General features: G+C 44.6%; 1 protein-coding gene and 1 long non-coding RNA gene across 2 annotated transcripts; one reads left to right on the forward strand and one right to left on the reverse strand.

Moving 5' to 3' along the window:
- Window positions 1-440: 440 nt before the first annotated feature.
- rorca (RAR-related orphan receptor C a) lies at window positions 441-17,289 on the reverse strand. Its single transcript, XM_086116699.1, has 10 exons — window positions 16,862-17,289; window positions 9,391-9,476; window positions 9,090-9,231; window positions 7,577-8,017; window positions 7,369-7,490; window positions 6,253-6,385; window positions 5,360-5,467; window positions 5,150-5,260; window positions 4,698-4,810; window positions 441-4,614 (listed from the first exon to the last, which is right to left on the reverse strand). The coding sequence occupies exons 1-10, from the start codon at window positions 16,866-16,868 to the stop codon at window positions 4,453-4,455; spliced, it is 1,425 nt and encodes a 474-aa protein (XP_085972825.1). The 5' UTR covers window positions 16,869-17,289; the 3' UTR covers window positions 441-4,452.
- Window positions 17,290-19,694: 2,405 nt separating this feature from the next.
- LOC147203016 (uncharacterized) lies at window positions 19,695-21,228 on the forward strand. The gene is made up of 2 exons (XR_015101427.1): window positions 19,695-19,930; window positions 20,016-21,228. It is a non-coding gene; the product is annotated as an uncharacterized LOC147203016 (long non-coding RNA).
- The last annotated feature ends 5,105 nt before the right edge of the window (window positions 21,229-26,333 follow it).

Genomic DNA, 26,333 nt, shown 5'->3' on the forward strand with positions numbered 1-26,333 from the left:
TCCATTAGCTTAATGCTAACAATGCAAAACGCCATAGACGGGCTAATGAATCAGTTTCGCAGTGTTATAACCGTTTCAGCAACGGATATTTCAACACTAACAGTGGAACAACAAATCTAACTATACTAACAGGCAAAAAAAAAAAAGGACTTACTGCAGTGAACTGAGTCACTTGCAGTACTTGTTAAATTCTTCTTCGTTTAAGTCTGTATGACTGTTAGACTGCCCTCTGGTGGCCATGTCACTCACACCAGAAACAGATGCAATCAATCACGTCACACAGCCACTTTACATACTGCTCATTTATGTTAAAACTGTACGGTTTTGTGAAGTATCAGTACAATGTCACAGAGTAGTGATTTGCTTCTTAAAAACAGACGGAACGGATTATCATCATCTCTATTCATTTCAATGAACAATGATCAATGACTGCACCGGTGTCCTTAATTGTAAAAAGATTTTTATTACATTCTTAAACCCACAAAGTATATCACCATTGTGCAATAACACTTTCGTGTTAAAAAACCGTTCTGGCTCTTTTATCCATGACATGACATAAATTACTTTATTTAAATCTATCATGATTCAATTATAATAATAATCTTAAAATCGACAATATTATACACAAAAGGATCATGACAAAAAAAAGTTGAGGGAGACATATTTTAAAATGCTCTTTAAAAAAATGAAATTACATCTCTCTCAAAGATGAAAAAGACACGAAACTGATGAGGAAAATATGACTGTACATATCAGGACAAAATTGAAGATCACGTCAAAACCAAGACAAGGATGAGAGATTACAATTCATAATTTATAAGCATTTTACTTTTCTCCCTCTTTTTTTCTTTTTACATTTTTCTTGACTTGTATCAATATCCTATTTAATCTATGACGCCAAAACAACGCGTCAATGATGACAATAATCAAAAGGGTTCAAATCTTTGATACTTTCTGTATTCCGACATTCACAAGAACATGAACTGTACACAGTGAGCAAGGTTCAAAGGTCGTCTACAGTTTGTTGGTGCGAGGTGCCTTGTAGACACGGCAGGACAGGACAGAGAGCCGAGCGATCACCCTGAGGAACTTCAACCGGGATTTTTTCACCCCGCTAAGATTGAGATGGAGGGTTTTTTTTGGGGGGGGGGGGGGGTGGTGGTGTTGAAACGTAAATTAACATTCTATGACAAAGTATTGCACCTTGTTACAATCCAGTCAACCCTGCGCATGAGTTGACTCTGAATTTGTCATATTAGAATCAAAAGAACTTTTTTTTTCCAAAAAAGAAAAAAAAAAATCTATGCTACTTAATGGCAACAAAGGCCCAATTGCACAATCCCACTGTGCCGCAGCTAGGACGGCATCTGATTTTTGTTTTGTTTTTTTAATGCTGCTGAAGATCGAAATATTTCACATCCGATGTACGATTGTAGTTTGTGATTTTTCACTTTCAATGACAGGATTTCAAACGTCGTATATTGTCCTCATATTTGCCATGTACTGTAATTACAAAGATTTTGGGGTGTCGGGTGTTTGGGTAAAATTGTAAGACAAACCTAAACTGCATTGCAATGTTAATAAGTGAACTTAATTTGACCTTCTTTAAACTTTTGAATGTTCCATTTTTCAATGTCGAAGTACTTTGCCCACACCCTTTTGTTCTCTGACAAGGAGCTGATGTTTGCTCTATATTATTAAATATTTTTACTATCAATTCAACTGATTAGCCCATCGATGAATCGGTGAACAGTTGATTTCACATGATTAACCAATAACAATACACAATATGCATGTGAGGGACGAGTATTATTTTTATAGTCCCCATACTTCCGATTCTACAGTGTAGTATCCGTGTTGCTTTAAAAGGCGGGGCCTGTCTTGGTGAGTGACGTGTGCGTCAATGACTATCGTTGGCTGTTTTTAGCTCAGGATAAGTTCCGCAAAAATAATTGAACCGTTGAAGAGCTGGCGGTGCTTTTGCGGAAGGTCAAATTAAGTTCACCTGTTGAGGTTATAGTTCATTTTAGGTTCTTCCTGAAATTTCACCCTCAAGCTTCATTAAAAAAAGATTTAGTGAGTAATAGCTATCATGCTGAAAGCTTTTCAGTATGAATGTGTGAGAGGAAATGAGGTAGTAAAGGGTCCAAAGATGAGAGGGATGAGCGGGTTGGGACGGCTTCTGTCTGAAGTCGAACAAAAGGTTTGACGCTTCAAAATGTGCCTGAAAAATCTCAATAAAGTTTTAATCTTTTTTTTGTGTGTGTGTGTGTGTGTGTGTGTATGCGGAAACTCCCTCCACGTATATGTATTTGCAGCTTATGTGCTTAGTTTACAAATTAATGGAGTTTATGTATCACGGGGAGGTAAAAAAAACGGATTGACCATGGAAGTCAACCGGCACCAGGGAAGGGATTGTGTTTGAATTTGGAGTCAGGCTCCACGGTAGTGAGAGTTGGCGTAGATAATAAATCCGCTCTAACCAACGTCTAAGGAGCTTACATAAAGCGGCGGCCCATCTGTCCACTCTCTGTTCTTTGGCTCCGCCCCCTCAAATCAAAACATGCTGTGGCCATAGAGCACATCATGACATATCCCGCTCTGCTCATCATTTCAGCTGTCGGGGTTAACACGGAGCCGAGGTGCAATGGAATCAATGGTGGATATTTTCGGTTACTTTTCGGAAAGATCCAAATAAAGGGCTGTGCGATATGGACAAACTTTTAATATTTCGATTTTTGCTCGATATCTCAATGATGCATTAACGATATTACGATGGGTTCTCGCAAACTAAGCATTTTTCTTTTCAAGAAACAACAAAATATCAATCCAAAAGGATGTGGAAAGTGTTTTTTTTCCTGAGAATTTACGGACAGCCATCATCATTAAAGTCAGCAATAAATTAAAATTTCCATTCACATTGTACTGCAAATGTGCTTTAATGATACAAATTTTATGCTACAACCGTGTTCGTTGTGTGTCGCGTGCGTGTTTTAACTGCATCAACGTGTGTGTTGTTCTGTACCAATCTGTCCACGCACGACCGTAGTAAGGACAAGTGGTTCAGAACGTGGATGGATGTGCTTTGTGGCTTTACATGTGCATTACATGGCGATGTGACGCGTAAACTCCCAGCGAAATGAACTTTTCCTGGATGGTGTTTTGCAAGTCGCCCAAACAATCATGTTACATTGTATGACTTTTGCCGTTCGATTTTTACAAGCTTTGCTTTTATTTTATCCACTAGTAATTTTAAATATGGTCAAGTACTGTTTTAAAACACAATCTATGTGTGACGTCCGTATATACTTGACAGCGAACAAGGAAGTGGATTTCTTTCGCGTGTGCTGACCAGGCAGCGGCGGCTCTGGCGTGTGTCCCTCCTTCCTCTCGCCCTCTGTGTGTGTGTGTGTGTGTATCAGAGGGTGGGGTAGGTGGCGCCACAGATCAGACAGCCCTATTTTTGTTTCAGAGTCCGTTATTGTAATTTTCCATTGGTATTTTCTCAAAAGTGAAAACAACCCTTCCACCGTACAGGCAGCCATTATGTGTGTGACACAAGCGCATTTGTCTTCGACAAACGGCCATATAGGTGCTTTATATTTCGATATAAAATGGAACCTGTGATGTGCACAATCTCAATTTTGACTTTTAGTGTCATATGCAAAGGGGAAGGATGCATGGGACTGAGGTAATGATTGCATCGACAAGAGCCCATTTACATCTGTGTATGCTAGGAACCCCCCCCCCCAAATACCTGCATAAGCGCTTGTAAAAGAGAAAAAAAACCGGTTGTGAGTTTGATCATGGTCCCTATGAACGCTTTGTCCGCATGCTGAAAACCCTGCCAAAAAAAAAAAGCGACAACTGATGCTGAGTGAAAAGTGGTTGATTGCTACGAGAATGGCGACTGAAGAAAAAACAAAAATCCATGAGGTAAGTGAGGTACGTTCTCACTCTCATTCAGTATGTACATTCGGAATCAGGCCTTGAGGCTGTGCTGAACGCTTTAAAGGGGCACAGGGCGGGGGAGTAGGGAGGGGTGGGGGGGTTACATTCAACCAGAGTTTACTGGAGCTGTGAGAACTGTTGTCGAAACGACATCTACTTGAAGGACTTAGAAAAATAATTTTGGAGAATAGAAATTGTCTAGGCCACTCTTTAATCCTTTCTCGGAGCTCCCTTCAAAAGAGAGGTACCAGGCACGCTCGGACGCGGCGCCAGAAGGGGCAAGTGTGGGTCAGGTCGGGAGTTTCCGAGGTGAGAGGAGTGTATCCTAAAGTGTAGCGTGCAGGACTGTCATTGAGTGGCTGCTTGGTGCCACGTGGTTTAAACTCTCTCTCTGGCTCTTTTGCTCCCTCACACAGTCTTGGTTGCAGAATCTCTGTTTTGTTTTGTTTCTTTTTTGGGGTTGTTGATTTTTTTTTTTCTGTCCTAAATGCGTGACATTGCTTAGCCCTCTGTGGAGTCTGGGAAAGTCATTTCACTGCCAAACACCTCCCGGTAGAGTGGCGGGAAGGTGTACGCCGTCTCGGGGTGGACCAGACGGAAGAACTCCAGTTTGTCGATGTGGAGCTTGCAAATGGACTTCATGATGGGAAGTTTGGACACCATCTGGAGGAGAAGGACGTCAATCAGAAAATATACCGGCCAGATAGGCCGCGCGTGGCTCACGGTGGCCAAAAATGCAGCCGCACCTTGGCGAGTTTCTCTTCCGATGCGCCGCCTTTTTGTAAGCAGCGCTGGAGGGCTACGTAGACCTTCTCCTGAAGCTTCTGAATCTGTTGCACATCTGTCAGCCACGGTCGGTCTAAGAAAAAGAGGCCGACAATAAAAATAGAGCAAATATAAAAATAGCGTTCATACAGTTGCTTCGTTAAGTGGAATCCAACCGTTGAGTGCCAAGAGCGGGTATGATCGTCAAGTACATTATATATATATACACACACACACACACACACACACACACACACACACACACACACACACACACACACACACACACACACACACACACACACACACACACACACACACACACACACACACCAAGCATGATGTTATTAGCTTTATACATTTTTGCTCTGTGTTCTTTTCGTAACGGACCTTGGTGTTACTTAATAAAACGTCCCCAGCGTTTATTTGTCACCTGGTGAGAGCAACACAGCGGCAGTGAAGAGGGCCATTTCCTCCTCAGACATCTGGATACGACTCAGGCTTTTGGCCAAGTCGAACACGGCCGTCACGAGGTCATCGCAGCCTGGCGGAAGGGGGAAAATATAGCGGTGTCACGGGTGTACGGAGAGAAAAAGTGTCAGGGAGATGGTGCGATAAGATGCAGCGCGAGGGCGTCACTCACCAAGTGCCTTAAAGAAGTGAGCGGGGGCGAACCGTCCGTCAAAGAGGAAGGTGTTATTGATGGGGTTATAGGCTCGACACATTCGGATCAGAAGGACATCCATGCAACCTGTGGATAGAAGAGAAATAAATTCATAATCGAGGTCGGGAATCTCTTTGTGAGGTCAAGCAGTTCTGACAGTGGATGGATGGGATAGGGATCGAGCTCCGCCACGAATTGAAGGTTAATCGGCGAATAGCTGAGTAACGACTGTAGTTTTATTCCAAGTTTGACCTTCAACATCAGCTAAGCTGTCACCGGCAAATCTAAAGTTGCACTGGGTGAAGTCACCAACGCTCCGCCAAAACGTTAAGTTGTTGCTAATTTCCAAATCGCAGATTCTCCACAGCATGGCTGTCAGCGCAATAATTGCAACGCCATCCAAACAAGAGCCGCCATTCTTCAAATGCAGGGCGGACGCTGGCGCTTTTCTTAGTCACGCTGCAAGCTTGTGATTGTCGAGCTCCGTGAAGTCGGCGGCACCTTGGGGCGAATGTACCGCGCGTGCACTTTCATGTGACGATAAGGATAGCTATTACAACGAAGAGGCAGCAAAGTCATAAACACACACAGCAGGGGAGCCATATTCCCCAGAGGCCCCATTTCCTTGCGACAACAGCTCCCAGCTGCACTGGACCAAAACACAACCTAATTTATTTATTTTTTTTTTGCGTTTGTTTGTTTGTTTGTCTTTGGATGGAGTGTCATGTTGTGCTAGAACATGTGGAACGGCACTGAGGTCGGTCGACCGGTAGAGCCGTCGGTATGCACCGTTTCTCCGTGTGTGTTCGTGTTGCAGTCGGTTGAAGGTTTGAACTGGCATTGACCGGACTGTATTTTAAAGGCTTACTGACCTGCTTTGAGGAGGATAATCTGATCGTTCTGACACAGGTCCATAAAGCCGGAGATGCGCTTGGCAAACTCCACCACGTACTGGATGGCGTTGGTGATGTGAATGGCGCACTGTTGCCACATCGCCTCAGCGGACTGACAGAAGAGGGAAAAAAAGGAAAAAAAAAACCCCACCATACAGAATACAATTAGTCAGAGAGAACAATAATAACAAAATAATAATAACAAGTTGTTTAGCGCGCATCTGGTTTACGCTATTATTAGGTTTCCAATACCAAAGACATACTGACCTACATAGCGTGCGTGCTTGATTGATTAACCCACAAATATTTTGAGATGTTTATTTGTGGTTAGGGGCAATTATTTGAGGGAAATGCATCCGCCGGAACAAGGCACATTTTTTTTGTTTGTTTTTGCTTGGATTCTTAAAAAAAAAAAAAGATGATCATAATCTTGGGTGTTTTGCGTTTTATTTGGATTCTGTGTCTTATTTGTCGAACGTATTCAACAAGAACGAGTGGCCTCAAGACGGTGTGTTCAAAGAAGAATGGAATTCGAAGACACAGTATGTGACGAAGTTACAAATAAACTGCTGCTAAACGTGCCTCTCAAATTGTTTACTCATATTTTTTATCTTATTATTTACAATAGAAAAAGAAAAAAAAATCGACGACTCAGATACAAATCATTTTGCATTATTACACAATAAAATGTGCAGATATTACTGTTGTCCACTTGGGGTCGCCATCTTGACATTCCACACGATATTATCTGTGACTTTGAGTGTGTGTGGCTTTGAAGGGCGACGCCTAGGGGGCCTGTTGGGTGACGTAGGAGTGAAGAGTTTGACTGTTGTGCTCACTGTTTGCGCACCCGAGCCGTTAAAAGTGCACCGGCGGCTATGTCATCACAATACGTTCTAATTAGCGGTGGTAGGCTACGTTAAATGAGCTCAAATTGATATCTTGTGTTGGCAATTGTAAAACGTGCTGTTGCGGTATGTGAGTGAAATCTTTTCTGCAGTAGACCAAGGGGTCACCAACGTGGTTCCCGTGGGCTCTCTTTGGGAAAAAAAAAAAAAAAAGAAAAAAAAAGGGGTCACCCCTGATGGGACATACCTTAGTTTGGTACATTCGAGTCTCTTCCATGGTATACGTGGACCACGCCATTCTCTTCAGCTCCTCTGTACTGTACTGACTCGTCTCGATATGGGACTTGACCACACACTGAGTTATGTGCTCTGAGTGGAGAGAACGTTAGCGCTCAGGTTATTGTCACGCTCGGGATTGATCTGCGCGTTCGCAGGTCAGAAAAATCGAGTCGTACCGAGCTCAAGGAGGGAGCATCCTTCAGGCAGCGGGTTGAGGATGGCGTGCGAGAAGAGCCCGGAGTCGTGCAACAGCTGGTACTCGTGCTTGATGCTGTGGTTGCCCTCCGTAAAGTCCAAGTTGGTCTGCTCCGGCGAGCTTTGAGAGGACGAGCTGCTGCCGGCGCTGCCGGCGAGCATGTCCAGGTTGCCGTACTCGCAGCCCCCGTCCTCGGGGGTCAGCGGCAGGTCGAAGAGCAGGCCGTCGGGCAACGTGGCGAAGTCGTCCAGATCGCTGAGCGTGGTGCTGGACACTCTTCTGTAGGTGCGGCCGTGGTCGCCCGGGTCGCCGCTCTCTTCCCGGGCTGCCATGCCGGCGCACTCCTGCGACTGCTGGTGCTTCTGGACTTCGGCGTACAGGCTGTCGCGCTGCTTCTTGGACATGCGGCCAAATTTCACCGCTGCACCGACGACACGTGTACATTTAGTGGTGCACATAAGCTTGGGTAGAGTCGACGACAACATGTTCAACGTGACCTTACTAAAATAGATCATGTATTGCGATTAAAAAAATAAATTTTATATATATATATACTGTATATATACAGTATATATATGCAGTATTGCCATGAAAAAAATGCATGCACACTCAGCCCTTTAGTGAGAAAAAAAAAGTGGCCCTACAAGTGGCACCTTGGCTTATGAGTTTTATTTGTTCCGCTCTTAACTCAATCTTCTCAAAAGCAAATACATTTTCCCCACTAAAAGAAATCCCAATACCAGAAATCCATTCCAGCACCGCCCCCCCCAAAAAAAAGCCACTCGACATTGTGCCAATTGCTTTTCATAAAGAAAAATATTCCTGTCGTGTATAAAAACATACGATAGATTATGTAAGGTAGTTTTCTAAAGTCGCCAATTTATTGTGCATGCTATTTGTATGTTGGATGCGTGCCATCGAAGGGGGCTTGGCCTCGTGAATGACATCAGGTGCTCGAGTGGAGTTTGTTTGTTGCTTCATCTGCGTCTAAGTGACTGGGAGTCACTTTTGGCCTTCAGCGGGCTCCTTTGTGAGCGTGAGTGTGAGTTGGCCACATGCGAAGGCATAATCGCGCTTTAATTGCTCCATTTTCTTTCTTGAGGCGGAGCCATAATTGACACTCGCGTGAACCTCAAATTTGAGCTTGCGACACAAAACGAGGGAGGGAAAATTTTTTTAAAAACTGCCATGTGATGGCTCATAGCTCGTCTTGCTTGCCAAGCTTCTACCGTTTGTTTCCCTCAAGCTTGCTTAGGCCTTGAATCTGCTGAGCAGCAAGAGAAGGAGCAGCAGGAGATCGTCGATGCAAGTCGTTGGCAAAGCAATCTTGAGAGAAACAAATTTATCGACTGAAAATCCATCCCCGTTCTCGATCATTTTATCGCCCGGGTCGACATGTGGTGTGCTCCATCTCGATCTGGTGTTGACCATGTGCCACTCAGTCAGTCTATTAGGTACAGTACGGCACGCGAGTGCTTTCGGACAGGACTCACCGTCGCGGCTCATGCCCAGAGCGAGACACTTCTGCAGCCTGCAGTGCTGGCAGCGGTTGCGATTGGTCCGATCGATCAGGCAGTTTCTCTGCCGCGAGCAGGAGTACATGGCGTTGTTCTGTTGGCTGCGTCGGAAGAAACCCTTGACGAAAAAGAACAACGCATGTGTTCGCATTCCAAATATCAGTTGGGCGGTGGCGGAAAGTTTTTTTTTTTTTTTTTTTTTTTTTAAATTGTTGGATGCGACCCATGTGTCATGAACTGAAGGCAGTGACGTGATTTGGCACAAGCGAGGACTCACCTTGCAGCCTTCGCAGGTGATGACACCATAATGGATGCCCGAAGATTTGTCCCCGCAGATTTTACAGGGTATGACTTCTATTTGAGCTAGAGAGAGAAAAGAAGGGATTGCTGATTTAGTTGATTTCGAGCTAGTTTGATGACAACTTGACATTTGCAATCATTACAATAGGGAAAGATGATTTGAGATCCAGAGGTTTGGCATGATCAATGTGGTCACGGAACAAATGAATCTCTTTTTCTCGAGGCACCACAGCATTCTTTTTTTTTTTTTTTGGCATGATTGTCACAGCTGCAATACAAGTCAAAATGAATCGGAATGTCGACTGACCAGCGAAAGAGGGAAATGCCGCGCTTTTTCATGGAACAGCATTTGTTTTTTTCTTTCGAACTGCTCCACATTGGAAGTACTCATTTGCATCGATTCTACCTTCCAACAACTCAACATCTTGACAGCGTTCATCAAAACTGATGTCAGGCAACATGCTGCAAGCAGTTTGGACTCACTTTATTTCCGGGCCCAAAAACTTCAGGTTACTTGTATCGCAAAAGGCAACGAGCAAGAAACCGGCACCTCCCGTGATTGACACGGGAGCCGCCGTATACATTATGCACCTTCAGTTCATTGTGGAAGCCTGAGCCTTCTTACCGCGGAACAGCATGTTCTTTTCATTACGTTGTTTATCTAAGTAGCCGGGCCTCCTCAAGCCCAGAATAGCAGGTCAATTGCATTAGCTGAGGCCCGAGGTTATAAAGTTTCATGGCTCCCTGTCAAGCCACCACCCCCACCCACCACCACGCCCCCGCCCCCCTCCTACTTGTCCTTGCCCTTCTCTAGGAAGAACAAAATACTTGCAGGCTCATCCAGAAAAACAAACCTACTTCTGAGGATCTCGAATGGGAAAAACCGCAACTGATGAAACTGAGCGTTGACAGTTAATGACAGTGATTTCACACTTCCTTTGCTTTTAAAGGCTCTTTTATCGCTCTTTTATCAAAAAATAAAAATAAAAATACTCAGAATTAAATCCGGCTTGTTTTTTTTTTTCTTGAGCAGAATCTGAGATCCTCCCAAAAGAAAATAAATAAATAAAACAAAACATAACAACTTGGAAATGTTTCATCCATACTTCCTGTATAACAGGTGACATATTTGTGAGTCTGGGCAGCAGGGGCTAGCTTGAGTTCATGGGCGGTAGGTATCGGAAGGATATGCATGAAGAAATAAAATGGAAAGTGCAAAGGAAAAAAAAAATGCTGCTCCCTCTACTGCTCCTCTTCAAGGCCTCCCGCCCCTCCGGCCAGCTTGTTATATAACTGCAGTCTGGCCGCATTCCACGAATGCACGCATTCAAAAGGTGGTTGTCCGGGCAACCGTGTGACGTTCCTCGCTCGCCCGCCTCCGTTGCCATTGGCTGCCGGGCGGGTGACTTGAGCGTTTTGACTCGCCGGCTCACCTGCCAGTCAGCTGAGCGGAGCCCAAACTGCTCCACTGACACACTTTCCCAGTCAAGCAGGAGGAGGACGAGGAGGAGGCGCTTCCTCCTCCTCCTCTTTTTTTTCCTTCTCATTTTAAGGCAGGCTAGGACTGATCAATCAGAAGGGTGTGGAGTGCAACTTTTGTAAAACATAACGTGGATGACAGATTTAAGACGTAGAGTCGGTGGCTGTTTCGAAACTTGCTTGACATCTGGATTTATTGAAAGCGTTAAAGTGCACGCGAGTCAGAGCCCAGTGGCAAGAACAGCTGTAGCCAATCGCGGCTCCTGACTTGTCGCAGCATGTCAAGTATCGGGAGTGAAATTTCAGCTGTGCCCAAGCGAGTCCATAAATCTATTTTTTGCTCAGGTTGCAGCCGGCGGTAGATGAACCCGCAGGCGAATAAATGTCTCGGTAATTACGACATACAAATAATAAAAGCAAACATGTATTACCATCAATAAGGAAAAAAAAGGGGGGGGGCAGTTTATGGATTCAAAAATTCAATTTCTAACGATGCAAGTTTTTCCTTTTTAGTTTAAAATAGCTTACCTTAACTAGAACCTGTGTCGAATCTTGGATGGTTATTTTGCATTTTGGAACTAGTAAATCCTTCTCGTGTCAGAAGCCGCATGCTAAACTAGCGAATTGAATTGTCACGCACCGGTGACGGGAATACACCAAAAGAATTTGCCAACTGGCAAAAGAAACTAGAAGAAGAAAACGAAGATGAACTTGAACGATAAGAAGCAGTCGTGGCAACTAATGTGGGACCGTCTCCTTAGCTACCTCGCTAGTTTAGCATGCGGCACCCACCACAGCAAGGATTTACAGCACCAATAATTGATCAGGATTTTACTTTTCACCATTTTAAACTAAAAAGGAAAACATTTTCGGGTTTGGAAGCGGATTTTTTTTAATCTAACCGGAACTCGGTCACTGCTGCCAACAGAATTAGGGAACAGGGATTTTCAGCTCTAATTTTAATATTTACATAAAAATATACATTAAAGTTAGCAATTTTGGTGGCACTTGGAGAGGATTTTTTAGGAGGTATTGGCCTCTTAAAAGATTCATTGGCCTGTCTTAATAGTTTAAACCGTATTTGTTTTTTTGCCTTTGAGGCGACAACAGAAACAAATTTAGTCACCCCTATGCCAGTCTCAACACTTTAGCAAGAAAAGAGTTGTAAAAGGCTTGTCAGTGCAGACTTTGCTCTCTCATTCAAGCTAATCAAACAGTCCAAGGTCCTATTTACCCGTTCCTTACCTGACATACTGTACTTAACCTACTTTTGGAAAGCAATTGCGCATGTGAGTTATTGCTGGATCATTATTACATAGCGCAGTCCAAGTACAAGGCAGGCATTTAAAATATTTTCCCCCCTGTCAGTTGTTCCAGTGATTGACGCTCTTTCTAAGAAGCTACTTGCCATTTAACCTGCCTGACCTGCCCTGAAAACAACATAGTATGACCTGACACTTGCCCTGTAAAAAAACAAAAAGAAAAAAAAAAAGAACTGCATAATCAAGTAATTACTGCACTGATCCCACCGTCACCGAGTGAGAGCTGAAAGTACAAAGGGGCCCATCACAGAGCCCTGCGACATACCTCGAGAGTGGCTAGACACCGCGGGGGGAATTCTGACATTCACGGGCATCTTTTCTTGACTGAAAGATGGTTGCGGGGCAATTCATCATTGACAAGCAGGCCAAATCACACACCGGCTCAACTTACACTTGTGGTGCAGAATGTTTCCAGCAGACCGGGGAGAGTCCAATTTGAAGCAGAATGCAGCCACAACGCAACACTGACGGTTCACAAAAAGCCCCAAAAGGCATATTTCCGTCAGCACGCATCCTAAAAAGGACTTTGGAGGATTTGTCGGCCAGCGCTTCACCATAAAAAAGAATAACAACGATGGCGTTTGAATTTAACGCAATTAAAAAGGAAGGATGTAACGTGATTCCCAACACCTGTGCTGTCAAGGATCATCAGATGTCCTGTGGAAAATCATCCAATTACATGTAATTGGGGCAAAACGATTCATTTATTCAATTCCTCTTAATGCGCTGTCGAGGTATCGGATCGGGACTCGATATCGGCAGATACTCAAAATCAAGTTACTTGGATATGGGTGCGAAAAATGCGACTGTGAAGGGCTACCAGTTTGATACACACTTCAGACATTTTTTTTTTTAACCCACTTATTTCCGATTAAATCATCATATGTACCTTGTCTGAGTAAGTGATGCAATCCAATTGAGGACAAGATGAAATAATTATCTTGCGACGATGTAGCTATAGCGTGAAAAGCTCAAGTACAAGCTAGCATCGTTGAAGTCAACAATATTTGACGTTGAACAATAATTAGCAAAGAAACTTGTAATGGCCGCGTTCGTCGGCTGTCATCAAAGGGTGAGTAAACATATTGTTTTGAGGAGTTACGACAAACCTCTTGACGCATTTGTCGGTTGGGCGCGCTAACGTGATACGTTGATCAAGGTTTCACAATGGAAATAGTGTGCTGGCATTCATTCAAGTGACCTTCTTTCCAAGTGGGAAAACGGGAAAGAGGTTCCACTGCCGCATGATGTCAGTCTTTCCCAGCCTTTGGGCCAAGGCACATATTTCACATTGGAAACACTTCGTGGCATAGCACCAAACCGAAATGTCATAGTCGAGAGTGTATATTGAAATAATGATGATCTCGTCTCAATTTACTCCAAAACGTACTGACTCTCAGTCTGTGTCACATCTGGTCTCGTTTAGTTGAACGCAAAGCGGACATACTTGGAATTTATTAAAGGGACGCACAGACAGTAATAAGACTTTTCGGACCGGTTAAGTGAAATTGGATCATTTAATCGAAGCACACGTGATGGTTGTGACACGGCACCGAGGTTGGGAATCACCGCATGACACAGGCCTTCCCAACGGAGTTTTTCTAAAGTCACAGTATCATTCCCTTGCCGTGGCGAGCCAGCGGACTCTTGCGCAAGGTTGCAAAATTGCCCCCCTGGCAAGAGCTTTTTCCGGTGGCTGACTGCAGCTCGGTCCTCCGGGCTTTACCAGGCTTTTGGCTGCTGGCGATAGCAGCGGCGCGGCTTGTCGAGCAGAGATCCGGTTTCGAGACACTTGCCGCCGACTCCGGGTAAATTGTACTACAAGTTGGAGCGGCGCGATGGCTATAAAAGCTTCTTCAACCGGCGTCGAACTTCTTGCCAGGCGACAATTATGCAACGCTGCTCCGATGTCAATTGGCGAGCCATCGGGGCGAGGGAACGGTCTGAGCCGTCAAAAAAATATCATTGGTGAAACCGAACAGGAAAACGGAAGCGTCTCTTGACTTTCGGGACACCCTGTGTTAAGTTTCCCATATCTTGAGTTGTTTCTCATGAGCTTTGACCAGTTGAACAGTAACACGAACACACTCCAATCCCTCTTCTCGGCGCCTCAAAGCCACGTGGGCCTCTGCGACGCAAGCAGGACCACACTGAGGTAATTTGGTTGCGATTCTGTTGCACATACCACAACGACCCGTCGCACATCAATTGCGGTCGCCTTGAACTTTAACAGCCTGTTTCAACGTCACGTCTCCAATCGCAAAAGTTGAATAAGCAGATCTTGCTTATCGCACTGACTTGGCTTCAAACTACCACCAAAGTTGAAATCAACATTTCTGGGCACAACATTTTATATTGGGTGCTATCTTTGCACTCTTGTAAACATCAAGTTAGTCTCCGCGGGCGTTCTTCCTTGAAGCCGTAGATAATAGTGGAACGGAATCTCAGCCTGCACCCGACGGCGGGGGGGGGGGGGGGGGGGGGGGGGGGGGAGAGGTCACCTTGACACATACCGAGTTTCGCTGTGTACTCCTGCAAGGCTGCGCATTGAATAGATAGCGACTCTGAGCTCTCCCGCGCTGTGCGCCGCGGCGTTCTTGGAGAATACGGGGCGACCTTTGGCCTTTACGGCACCCAAGGGCCTTTTCTTCCTCGGTGAACTCAACAAAGCTAAGCCAGCAGCTTATTGAATATTTTCAGAATCTATCGATTATCCCAACAATTCATCGCGTGATTAGATACAATTTGATTTGGCATTGTCAGACACAACAGGTGAATGAAAGTAAGGTGCAAGTGTTACGATTCTCAACTTGGAACCTTGAGTGTGTCTGGCTTTTTAATTCAATTCAATTCAATTGTATTTATAGAGCACTTTCGAACTTTTTTAAAAGGTAGGGCCTGATGAGTGACGTGGGAAGTTATTCAATTAATCGTTTTAAACCCATTTGGCACTTTTTTTTGCCCCCGTGTTATTAAACCTATTAAATTGTTATTTAATACACTGTGCTTGTACTAATAAAAGGTGGAGGGGTGCGGTCAGAAAAATGTAAGCATCCAGCGGTGTCGGACTGAGTGGTGTTCTCTCCGGCTGATGCAAGTAACCCAAGCTGACAGAGGAAACCGAGTTTATCTCAAGCCTGCTGTGCCCTCATGTTTAAATGTGGGCTTGCTGTGCCCATATCCGGCTTTGCCGCAGCAGTGCGCGAAACGGTGACATCACAAAAATGGCAGGGGCACCTTTGGACAGTTACATCTTGCACATCACGATATACAGGAACCCCACACGAGTAGGCCCAGCCTAGCCACAAATATCTTAAAAAATCTAAAAAAAGCGACTTAATCATTCCTAGTTCTAAAAATGTTTGCTAATTGCCAATATTTACTTACATATACCACAAACACTTGAATATCATTTGAAACTGATTTGAATAACTTTATAAAAAATTGACTTTTTTAAAAATTCATACATTTCTTGGGGGCGAACCTATGCCTCGCCCGTCCCAAAAAAAAAAACACAGCTTCTTAGTTTGTGTGTGGGGGTTTTTTTCATCTAATCCCCTGCGTTTTTAAATCAAGGTGAATATCAGGGTGGGTCAATGAATCACATCCTTGACACCAATTACAGCCCCACGGCTTTGGCGTCATCTTGTGGCATTTTAAGCCATAAACAATGCGCACAAAACCAGAAATCGGTGAGTTTTTTTTTTAACAAATAGCTGAGGATCGATAACACAGGGGGAAAAAAACGTGAGTTTGTGAATAATGAACGGGGACTGGTGGTGATGGAAAAACAGATTGTGAGAGGGCTTTTTTTTTTTTTTGTCGTTTTTCAATCAAAAAGTTCCATTTCATGACAGCTCATGCTGGCGCGTGCTCATCTATTGGATATGCTTACAAATGGACATAATACGATACATTATATTTTAAAAAATGAACATCCGTGCCCACTAATAAAGCGATTTTCAAAAGACTACGCACACACACACACAGACAAAAACTGTAATCCTCAATGACAGAACTAGGTCAGTGGAACACCTCCTATCCCCCCACGTCGACAGAACAACATAACACACTGTCCACCATACTGCTGAAAACAACTCACTTGACAGAAAGAAAAAAAAAACCAACCAACACTGGTTTCACACATGTAGGTGTACCTTGACAGTACAGTCTGTCTTGTTTCCTGGAATAATAATTTTGCTGGTCAAATGGGATGCTCATTAAGTGGCAGAAAATTAAGTTAGTCAATTAAGGAGCTGTTATTAAAACACACAGGCGCGCACAATAAGGAGGTGAAATCGATCACAAGGTGGCCGAGCCAAGTGTCTTTTCTCGAGGCTCGCTTGAATCAGCCTGCTGGCTCCCTCCCTTCGCCATTCCCTCTCTCACTCTTACATAACCGCAGTCAAGTCACCGGAGAGACAGCATGCGCACTCGAAAAATAACACCGGCCGCCTTACAAACTCTCTAAATATTGGTGAATAGATGTCAAATTATATACATGCGGTTGTAAATTTACGATCGATTTTCGGCTCGAATTCCTGTATTTTTCAAGGTGCGTTTAAGTGGTCCCTAAAAAAAGTGTTAACTTCAGACTTTTTTTTTTTTTGACAAGACTCCCAAAATTTGTTATCATGGCAAACTTACCTCTCATGTCGCCGGTTTAGTCATACAAATCGTGGGGATGGGAAAAAAAGCAGGGGCTAAAACTGAACTTGGCTGGAGCTGTCAAAACAGCAACTCCTCATTCGGTTCGTGGAGCCTTTTCGTCCAAAAAAAAACAAAAACGCGTCCACTGTAGGGCGAGAATAAAAAAAGCCGTCGGCAGTTTGCGGTGAGTTCAAGTTCGCCTACTTTCTACGCGGTCTTCCTTCCCGAGGGGACGAGGGGGGCACCGTGTTGTGGCTGGGTCGAAGCGGTGAACCCACGCGTGGTTTCGCAGCTTCTTCCTTCCTGCTCTGGGGCGGGCGCTAACCTACTTTCAACGACGCGCGGACTACACATGATCGTCACCCGTCCAGCCAGCCAGCCAGCGAGCGAACGAGCCCGCCCGCCGCGTGCGTGCCCGGCAGTCGACACAAGCGCACGCACATGCGCACGCACGCATGGCGGGCTGGTGGCACGCGCTTCAGCAGGTTCTCTCTCTCCCCCTCTCTGTCTCTCTCTCTCGTTCTTTCGCTCTCTCTTCTCTCGCGTGCGTGAGAAAGTGTGGCAGTGTGTCAGTTCAAGCCGACGGGCCACGCAGCGTGGGAACGATTACGTGGCGCGAATGATAAGTGCATCTTTCTATCAATCTGCCAAAATTAAAAAAAAGAAAGACCTCGTGATTAATATGTCAAACTTATTTCTCCACCTTATCTATCGACCAATGAAAAGAAATGAGAATGACCTCACGATCGAAAGCGCAGGTGTCAAACTGCGGTTCTCGAGCAGTGGCGGTTCTGGGGGGGGGGGGGGCAACGGGGGCCAGTGCCCCTGTAGCACCGATTCTGGCCCCCCTGTGGCCCCCCCTCCGAGCGCAGATTACGCAGTCGTGCCGAGTCGCCGACGCGAAAGGTGGAACCACAGCGTGTGATTTAACATTCTAGTCGGACCCTTTAGTGCGCTGCGCCATTTAAAAATGAGCGGGAAAATGAGAAGCAGTCCGCAGAGAAGGAAATTACCACGACACGAGTGCTATTTGCGTGTGTGTGCGTGTGTGCGCGCGCGTGTGTGCGTGTGTGCGCGCGCGTGTGTGCGTGCGTGCGTGTGTGTGTGTGTGTGTGTGTCTGTGTGTGTGTGTGTCTGTGTGTGTGTGCGCGTGTTTGTGTGTGCGTGTGTGTGCGCGCGTGTGTGTGTGTGTGTGTGTAACTTTTTTAGTCTCCCTTTTTATTTTAATTTTTATTTAACAGGATCAATATATAAGACATTGCCTTTTAAAATTTGGATAATTATATGCATGTAAAACATCAGCTTCAGTGTATTTGCAATTTTTGTCCCCGGCAGGCTGGTACCAGATCATCCCCTGGCTTGAATATTCTCAACAGACGTATTGTTACGCTTGCAGACATTTTAGCCCTCCTAATAATAATAATAATAATAATACATTTTATTTATAAGCGCCTTTCAAGACACCCAAGTCTGAAGAAATAAAAAGTCAAATAAGATTTCGAATCTGTCTTTTTAGCCCTGGGTTGAATGTGCCCCCCCATCAAAACCCCTGGCCCCAGCCCGGCCCCCTCAGTGAAATTGATCCAGAACCGTCCCTGTTCTCCAGGGCCACCATTTTGCATATTTGACATATTTCCCTCCTCCAAGCCACCTAATTCAAATGATCCAGGATTGTTATCAGGCTCCCACGGAGCTTGCTCGTGAGCTGATCCCACATCATGTCCAACATACCGATATGAAACGGTAAGAGTAACAAATTATTCATACCTACTGTACAGATAAGAGATGGATCAGGACTTTTTTTTTTACACCACTTTCAAGAGCATGAGTATACATTTGCCACCTCATCCATTGAAACTTTGCAACCTTATGTAACCTTATTGTCTTTGCAGTACTTGAAGTACAGGGCTACAAAATGAGGTTTGCGGCTGCAGTAAAAATGCACACATTGCATCTATACAGTAAAAAAAAAAGTGACTGGCAAATAAAGTAAAGCAAATGCAGTGTATGTATGCTAACAGTACCCAATGGGTAAGAAATGAACATTGTCCGCATCATTTATAAATATTACACTGTTTGCCATAATGAGTTTGGCTTGGATTCAATACTGGACAAAAGTGATGTAGCGAATCATATTTAAAACCTAAACTAACTTTATTGTTGTTGGAATACAGCAAAGTGCCACAAAATAAAGTTTGCGCATGCTACATATATACCTATGTGCATCATTTTGGTGCATACATATATATACCTGTATATATATATATATATATATATATATATATATATATATATATATATATATATATATATATATATATACATACAGTATATTAAGAGTTAGTTTTAATACTGTATATCGATAAATATATGATATTCTCCGGTATTATGACATTCATTTGAAGAACACGCATCATATCCAACATCCATGGCATACAATTCTATATTTGACATGGTAACAATAACATGGTAACAAGTGTCAATAGATTTAAAGTGGTCTCTGCTGCTTTTGCAGAAGTAGTAGTAGAAGTATACTGTATATCAACATGGGTTGCTAATAGTTCTACAGCACCGCCACATGGATGCTATTTGTTAGCCCGTCTATGCCATTTCCCAAATGTGTTAGCATGAAGCGAATGGAATTAAGGCAAAGTTGTGCTGTTTTAAATGGACGACATGTAATTCTCTTTGTTGAGTTTGATCGTAAACTTCATCTGGGAGTGGCATGAAACCGTTTAAAAAGAATTGTTAACTATCTCGCAAACTGCTGCTTGAGAAGTGAGTTGAGTTCACCGTTAGCATGTAGCATCTGAAATGTTTGCTTGCAAGTCAAAGCGGGAAAAATAATAATAAATCATCCAAACGATGGCTCGTATTATGGAAAACTTTGAAGTCGGGTCACTTGTATCTCAAAGCAGTACATACTGTAACGATATTGCAAGACCAATGATTGCTTCCTCTTTTCTTTTTTTCCTTTTTAGCTACACGCAACACTGAAGGGAAGTTGATTATATCACCGGATTAACAACCCCTAATCTCGTTTGAGGGAATTACCGAAGTCAACAGGTTGTTCTGTTTCGCTGCCAGTGTGTGCGTGCTTCACGCCGACGCTATTTCAAGACTAGAAATGTATTTCTTGTGTTCTCCGCAGATGTCGATATGACCAACGGCTGCGGGCCCGCACAGCCCCGACGATTAATGACGATGATTGACTAATTGATCGGCCGACGTGGGTACGATGACGAGCGTATCATGTAATGCGGGCGCTGTTATGAAATGAGGGGACGGGATTATACTAAGTAGGTTAGTGGAGCAACACAGAGCTTTCACGCTCCCCTCCCGCTCGGAACGCTCATGCGCTCTCGGGAGGCGCGGCGCTCGCCGCCGCCCTATAACTGGACCTCAGTCGAACAGCGTTCACTTCCCAGTACACAACTTCCACTTGTTGTTCCCCTCAAAGCACGTAGGCCCGTGTTTACTTTCTGTAAAGCAGATAAAACCTTGGCAAATAAACGCGGGACGTTCCCCATTCTTGTTTTACAAGCACAATGATGGGAAATGTGCCGTCCGCGATTGTTCGTCGCTCGTGTTCTATTCTCCCCGCAGCCGTGTAAACTTCCACTTCCTCCCGTTTAGGCGGCTCGCGTTTCCTTCCCCCGATCCTCATCTGCCACGTCGCCGGGAATATATTGTGTCCTTCGCCGTGTCCACAAAGCAGCCACGCATCCATCCGGTGTCCGCTGCCTGTAATGTCACTCACCCTCTGACCCGGAGTCTTACGTAACCATGGCGATACCCAAATTAGACCATGGCAAATCATGCAGATTAAGTCCCTTTTGAACAGTGGCGGGAGGCACGGGCATTGAATTATTTGTGTTATATTTGTTATATAATACTAATATATATACTTGTTATATTGCGTGTTCCGACACTGTTTTTCGGGATACAAACCTTGTTCAGATGGTTTTTTTTGTTGTCTTGCTTTGACTTTGTTTTGCTTCAGATACGAGCGCTGTACGGTGAACTCAATTCACTTCGAAACAAGCAGTACTGAGGAACATATATTCTTTATCCTCTTTAAAAAGCAACTACACCCTTAAAAAAAAATGCCGTGTTGTTTTACCAAGTACCTCTTGCTGGGCAGCCGTGTATTTTGAGCAGATTGGGTTATTTTTACTCAAGGTTGGGTTAATGATTTTGACCCAGCAGATTGCGTTGGAGATTGGATTTGGGCATGTCGAAAAGCTGAAGGTCGTACATTCAAACGTATCATGCGAGTAACCTGCTGTGGCGACCTCTCTGAGGGGAAAGTTGCTTCTTCTTTTTCAGAGAAAATGTCGGTAATAAAATTATTTTTAAGCACAGCTACACTGATAATCTACTCACCCATTTTTTCGGTATTTTAAACTCAACAGTATATGGGTAGGTTTTTTTTTTTTTGCCCCATTGTTGGATCAAAATCTTGACCCGCCTTGTTTGGTCAAATGCCGCCAAATATAAATAGCACAGCATCGACTTTTCCACTTTGGATAGTTATTTCATTTCATCCAAATTGGATTGCGTTTGATCCAACAGGTTTATAAATGTAATATTACAGAGTCTATTACAGAAGCAGTGAAACTCTCTGTTTGTGTCTGAATTACGTTGTTGGCCAAATGGGCACAGCAGAAGGAGCCACAATGAATTAATCATGGTGCACAAACTGAAAATTCTGGAACAGATTAATGCCATGTCCATTCATTCCATTGGGGAAAGACGATTTGACATATACAACAGTCATTTCAGTCACTAGCGTGCTCGCAGAAACTTTTTATTTTTTTAGTGTCTTATTTTGAATAAAATCATTTGAACTTCTACTTTAGTACAAAGTGTGATTCTCCCCCCACCTCTGGCGCTGCCCAAATTAGAGCATGGAAAAAGGCAAGTCAGACACAAAAGGCCCTTTGTGCCATGTTCAAGGCCTCCACTTTTCACACACATTATTTATTGATCATTCACGGTGTGCTCCCGCATGCCCAATGCACATTTGACCAGGCCAAAGCGGTGCATGTAAATCCCGCTATAGCGAGCGGATTATTTTGGGACCCAAGCACCCATAATCCTCTCTTCTCTCCCTCATCCTGCTGAAAGCTCTCTCCCCTTCTCCTCTTTCCGATGCCCGCTAAGCTCCCTCTGTGTGTCTTTTACACAGCGCTTTCCATATCCCGGAATCTGGTTTGTCCCTGGGCTTCACCTGCCGAAGGTTTCGCTTCAGTAGGTCAGTATGTTACAGTCGCTGGGCGTTTCCTCTAGGTGGTTGTCATCACAGTAGAAATACACACAAACGTACACACACCTATAATAGTCTTGTCAATATTGTTTTAACTGTCATTCTCCTGAATGATAATCCTGCAATGAATCACCGCCGGTTAGGTTCGTGCAGCAGGGAGGAGTCAGCAAAAATCAAAAGCAATGCACTCAAGCTCATGTCACATTGGGCATACCTGTACGTCTCCACCAAGTTTATCAATTAGTGAGCATAGAAAAATTTTAAGGGCTTAAATTTTGTACCCAGTGCAAGCAAATATCTACCCTAAGGTCAGGGATGGGCAATGTTAAAAAAACACTTGCCCGACCGACCTCATCTGATCATTTTTATGTTGTCATAACACCGTCCACCCCTAGATGGCAGCCATTACTTCATAACACTCCCGCTTGTTCATCTCCATTGCAGAAGAGCGCAGAGACGCTGTTAGCTCTGACTGATTATTGTGGCATTTTAGAGTCACTCAAGTTAATTTAGGCACACAATCAACCAACTATGGGTCACCTAAACGCACTGAAATGATAATGATTAATGACTTGACGATGGAAAAACACATCTCGAGTACTGAAGAGGGGACAAAAAGTACAATACATTAACAGCAATATATATATATTTTTTTTCATTTATTTTTTCACAAGGACCTTTGACAGTTCGTTAAAGTTTATTTTTAAACTGCTGTTAGATTAGGCCTCTTTGGTACAAATAATCAGATCGGTGATTTGCGCTCGGCCGTCGTGCTGTCGTGTTTCTGTGACCCGTCTTTTTGGGCTCGGCATCTTCCCGTCTATCTGCACCCTGGCACGCATCTTTCCTTTGTAGTTGGAACCAGTTAAAACCGTCGAGTCACACATCATCGCACCAGCTAGGAAGAGCTGCCCTCCTTGCATGGGCGCGGCTCGCAGAGAATAAAGAATAGCGCAACCGTTTTGAACAGATTAGACCTTTTTTCCGCAAATTGCAGAAAAGGCTCCATGCGCGTGTCTCAATCTCCTTCGCATTCATTGAGTGAACTGTTCAACTGAGAGTATGCAGACTTCTGGTCACAGAAGGACCGGGTGGAAGGGTTCACACAGAACTTTTCACCGCATTCGGTACAAGAGCGAGGTCATTCGAAAGGCGTTGATTTTGGCCTAGCACTTTGTTGTAACCTTACATGTCAACAAAATATGTGCAGACGTGGTCCTTTTGCCAGTTTGGACCTGCCACATCACTTTTGTAACCATAAACAGTACTTATTCTTAACCTAGGGGCTCAATTGTGAACCCAGTCGGTAGAAAAAGTTGTACCTCGGAGACCGAAAATGGACTCCGACAGTACAGTGTGGATATTTGATGGACCTCACCTGATGAGAGCCACTGAGCAGTTGCATTTTACTTGCCGGCAGCATAATGCCTCGTAAAATTTATTACCACGCATGAACTGACATCACGTGACTCCCCCCCCCCCCCCCCCCCCCCCCCCCAGCCCCCCAGTCAACCCACACTGCGACCATTACTGATAATATATCGATATGGCTCAGACTTTGGCCACGGCATACTATATAAAGCGATCTGTTGCCATGCGAGAGAAGCACGCACGCAGTCGCCGGGGTTGTCAAGGTAAAATTGTCCACGCAGAGGACACATACAGGGAAGGCGATTGTAAATGTGACACTTCCTCCCAGCTAAACCGTCTAACATGTCCTTTGTAACCTCGCGCCCTCCCTCAGCAGCTGTTACGACCAGAAAAATGACAGTATGACCTTCCACATGATGCCGCGCCGCGTTGTTGATTTGCCATATTGAAATGACCGGGCATCCAATTAAAGTTGGCATTTACTGCCCTCCCACGTGGATTGTCAGTCCGGCTTATCAAAACCGCTCCAGCGTCTCTGTCTCAGGTCCGTCGTCGGTGTGGTGACAAGCCCCCCCCCCCCCCCCCTTCCGCCTGATGCAAGGATAGAGGAATGAACATTAATCTACTCTGAAACTCAGAGGAGATTATGGCAGAGATTACGCTTGTGAGATAAACAACCAAAAATAAAAAAAAAATAGAAAAAGCGCCTTAGACGAATATTAAATAAGAGAGTGGATGGAGACACGCTGCCTCCTGTGACTCACGCCTATCTCGGCAGGGATAGTGTTACTCATATGAGCTCATGCTGTCGGTGTGGTGCACACAAAAACGATGGCTTCTGCTGCTATTTTCCATTGCCACACTTGCGGTCTGATGAGTGTAAAGCCCAAGAGGTGACTGACTACCTTGTGTTATATTCATCCCATCTGCTGTCCACCCCCACCCCCCATCAACACCCCCCAACAACCCCCCCCCATTGTTCATTGGGCCTGACGCATGCTGTCAAAACAGAGCCAGGATGGGTCTTGGCATGACAGCATATAATATGGCATCAATTAAAAAGGAGCCTTGTCAAGGATTAGCGTGAGGTCGAGGAACCAGTTGCAGGGGGGGGGGGGGGGGGGGGGGGGGGAGCAGGGAGCTTTGTGTTCCTCGTTCCAAAAAGATTTCAAAAGAACGAAAAAGGCAAATTTGGGTACTGGAAGGAGTTAAAAATAAATAAATAAACGAAACTAACAAAGTCCAAATAGGAATGAGAACCAAAACTGGACATGGACTAACTACAAATGGGGGGGGAAAAAAAAGACATAATTCGGGTGGAAAAACAGGACTCACAGCAACAATGAGCTGAGAAGGATTGAAAGAAACCAAAGAACTAAAGGTCAGCGAATTGACAAGACAACGAGGCACGGCTGCAGTACTCCAGTCTGGACTTTTTTTTTTTTTTTTTTTTTGTCTCGGTCATTTGACTCAGACGTGTCTCGGACTCGTCATTGGACTCGCAAAATACTACGATTTTATCTCTAAAAAAAGAATGTCCTGCTTCAAAAAAAACTTGTAATAAAGTTTACCTGACTGCGACGGAATCGGACAAAAGAGATCGTTTTTGAAGGCCCCTTAGAAATGAGCCGATAACGTCAGACATCCGGTGTCCTTTTTCTGCGTTTTTTTTTTTTCTATCTGGGTCTTCAAGGCTTATGTGGGTGAACTCCGTCTAATATAATTTATGGGCAATCATGAGCCGTCATCAACTCGGTTATCAAAGTACATTAACGCAGAACAGGAAACTGTCTCGGCTATCTGACCAACTTCGCTGAAGTTAGGGACTGCTTTGGCCTACTTGCACTTCGCCGCAGATTTACTTTTTGATCCAGACTCAGATCCAGTTTGCTGTCCAAACAAGAACGTCAACTATTGGATGTTCAGCTGTCAAAACAAACTGGAAAACACTCATTTGAAACCCTAACCGAGTTTCAAAATGTCCCTGTCCTGCAACCCCAAATTGCGACCTGAACATTTGTCTTGAAACCCTCATGTGAAACTTTTTAACCATTCCCAGCTAATAACCAGCAGAGACCAACGTGGTTTTGTTGTGTTTTCGTGGTCACCAGCAAGAGCAAGAGCAGAAGCAGCCCAGCTCGGGAACGACCTCCAATCGGTGCTGGGTGTGCCTTCGGGCTACGAACAGTTCCCAATCTACAACCGACAACTGGGTTTTCAGGTACCCAGGGCGCAACGGCTTTCGAAGCAACTATCAGACCCAGTTGGAAGTTGCTCAACGGCAGCGGCAGCAGCAACAGCAACAGCAGCAGAAGCAACGCAAAACAACCAAAATTCAATTAAGCCGAACCGCGCCGATGTATGAACTGAGCTCCAGCCGTCCAGCGGCACCAGCCTCTCGCCGGGGCTCTGTCAGGGTCTGGTGATTGCTGGTGAACAGCTGCTTGCTGCTATCACCGGAGACCAGCAGGGCAACGACAGCACGTTGGGCTTGCTGGGTCGCTGCGGATCAGTTGGTAGACCGGGTTGTCCACTGACCACAAAACCTAAATTGATACGCTAACTGTGGCTTCAAAGACTACTTTGAAACCTTAACGCTGTTTTGAAACCACAGCAGTTTCCAGAAAGCCCAACCTAGTCACCCAGCCATCTTCGACAACGCTTATCCGAATCTGATGGGCAGATATGGAAACCAGTCATCCACCGCGCCGCCCAAACCCGTTCTTGAAAACCCGAAATTAAAACCTGCTAACTTGAAAGCCCAACGTTATCCTGAAACCTTTCTTCGAAACCCTTGTTTGAAATCTTAAACCAGCCACAAAAACCACC

This window comes from Hippocampus guttulatus, chromosome 7 (genome assembly GCF_054856545.1).
Source record: "Hippocampus guttulatus isolate MCC_2025c chromosome 7, RoL_Hgut_1.0, whole genome shotgun sequence".
NCBI lineage: Eukaryota > Metazoa > Chordata > Actinopteri > Syngnathiformes > Syngnathidae > Hippocampus > Hippocampus guttulatus.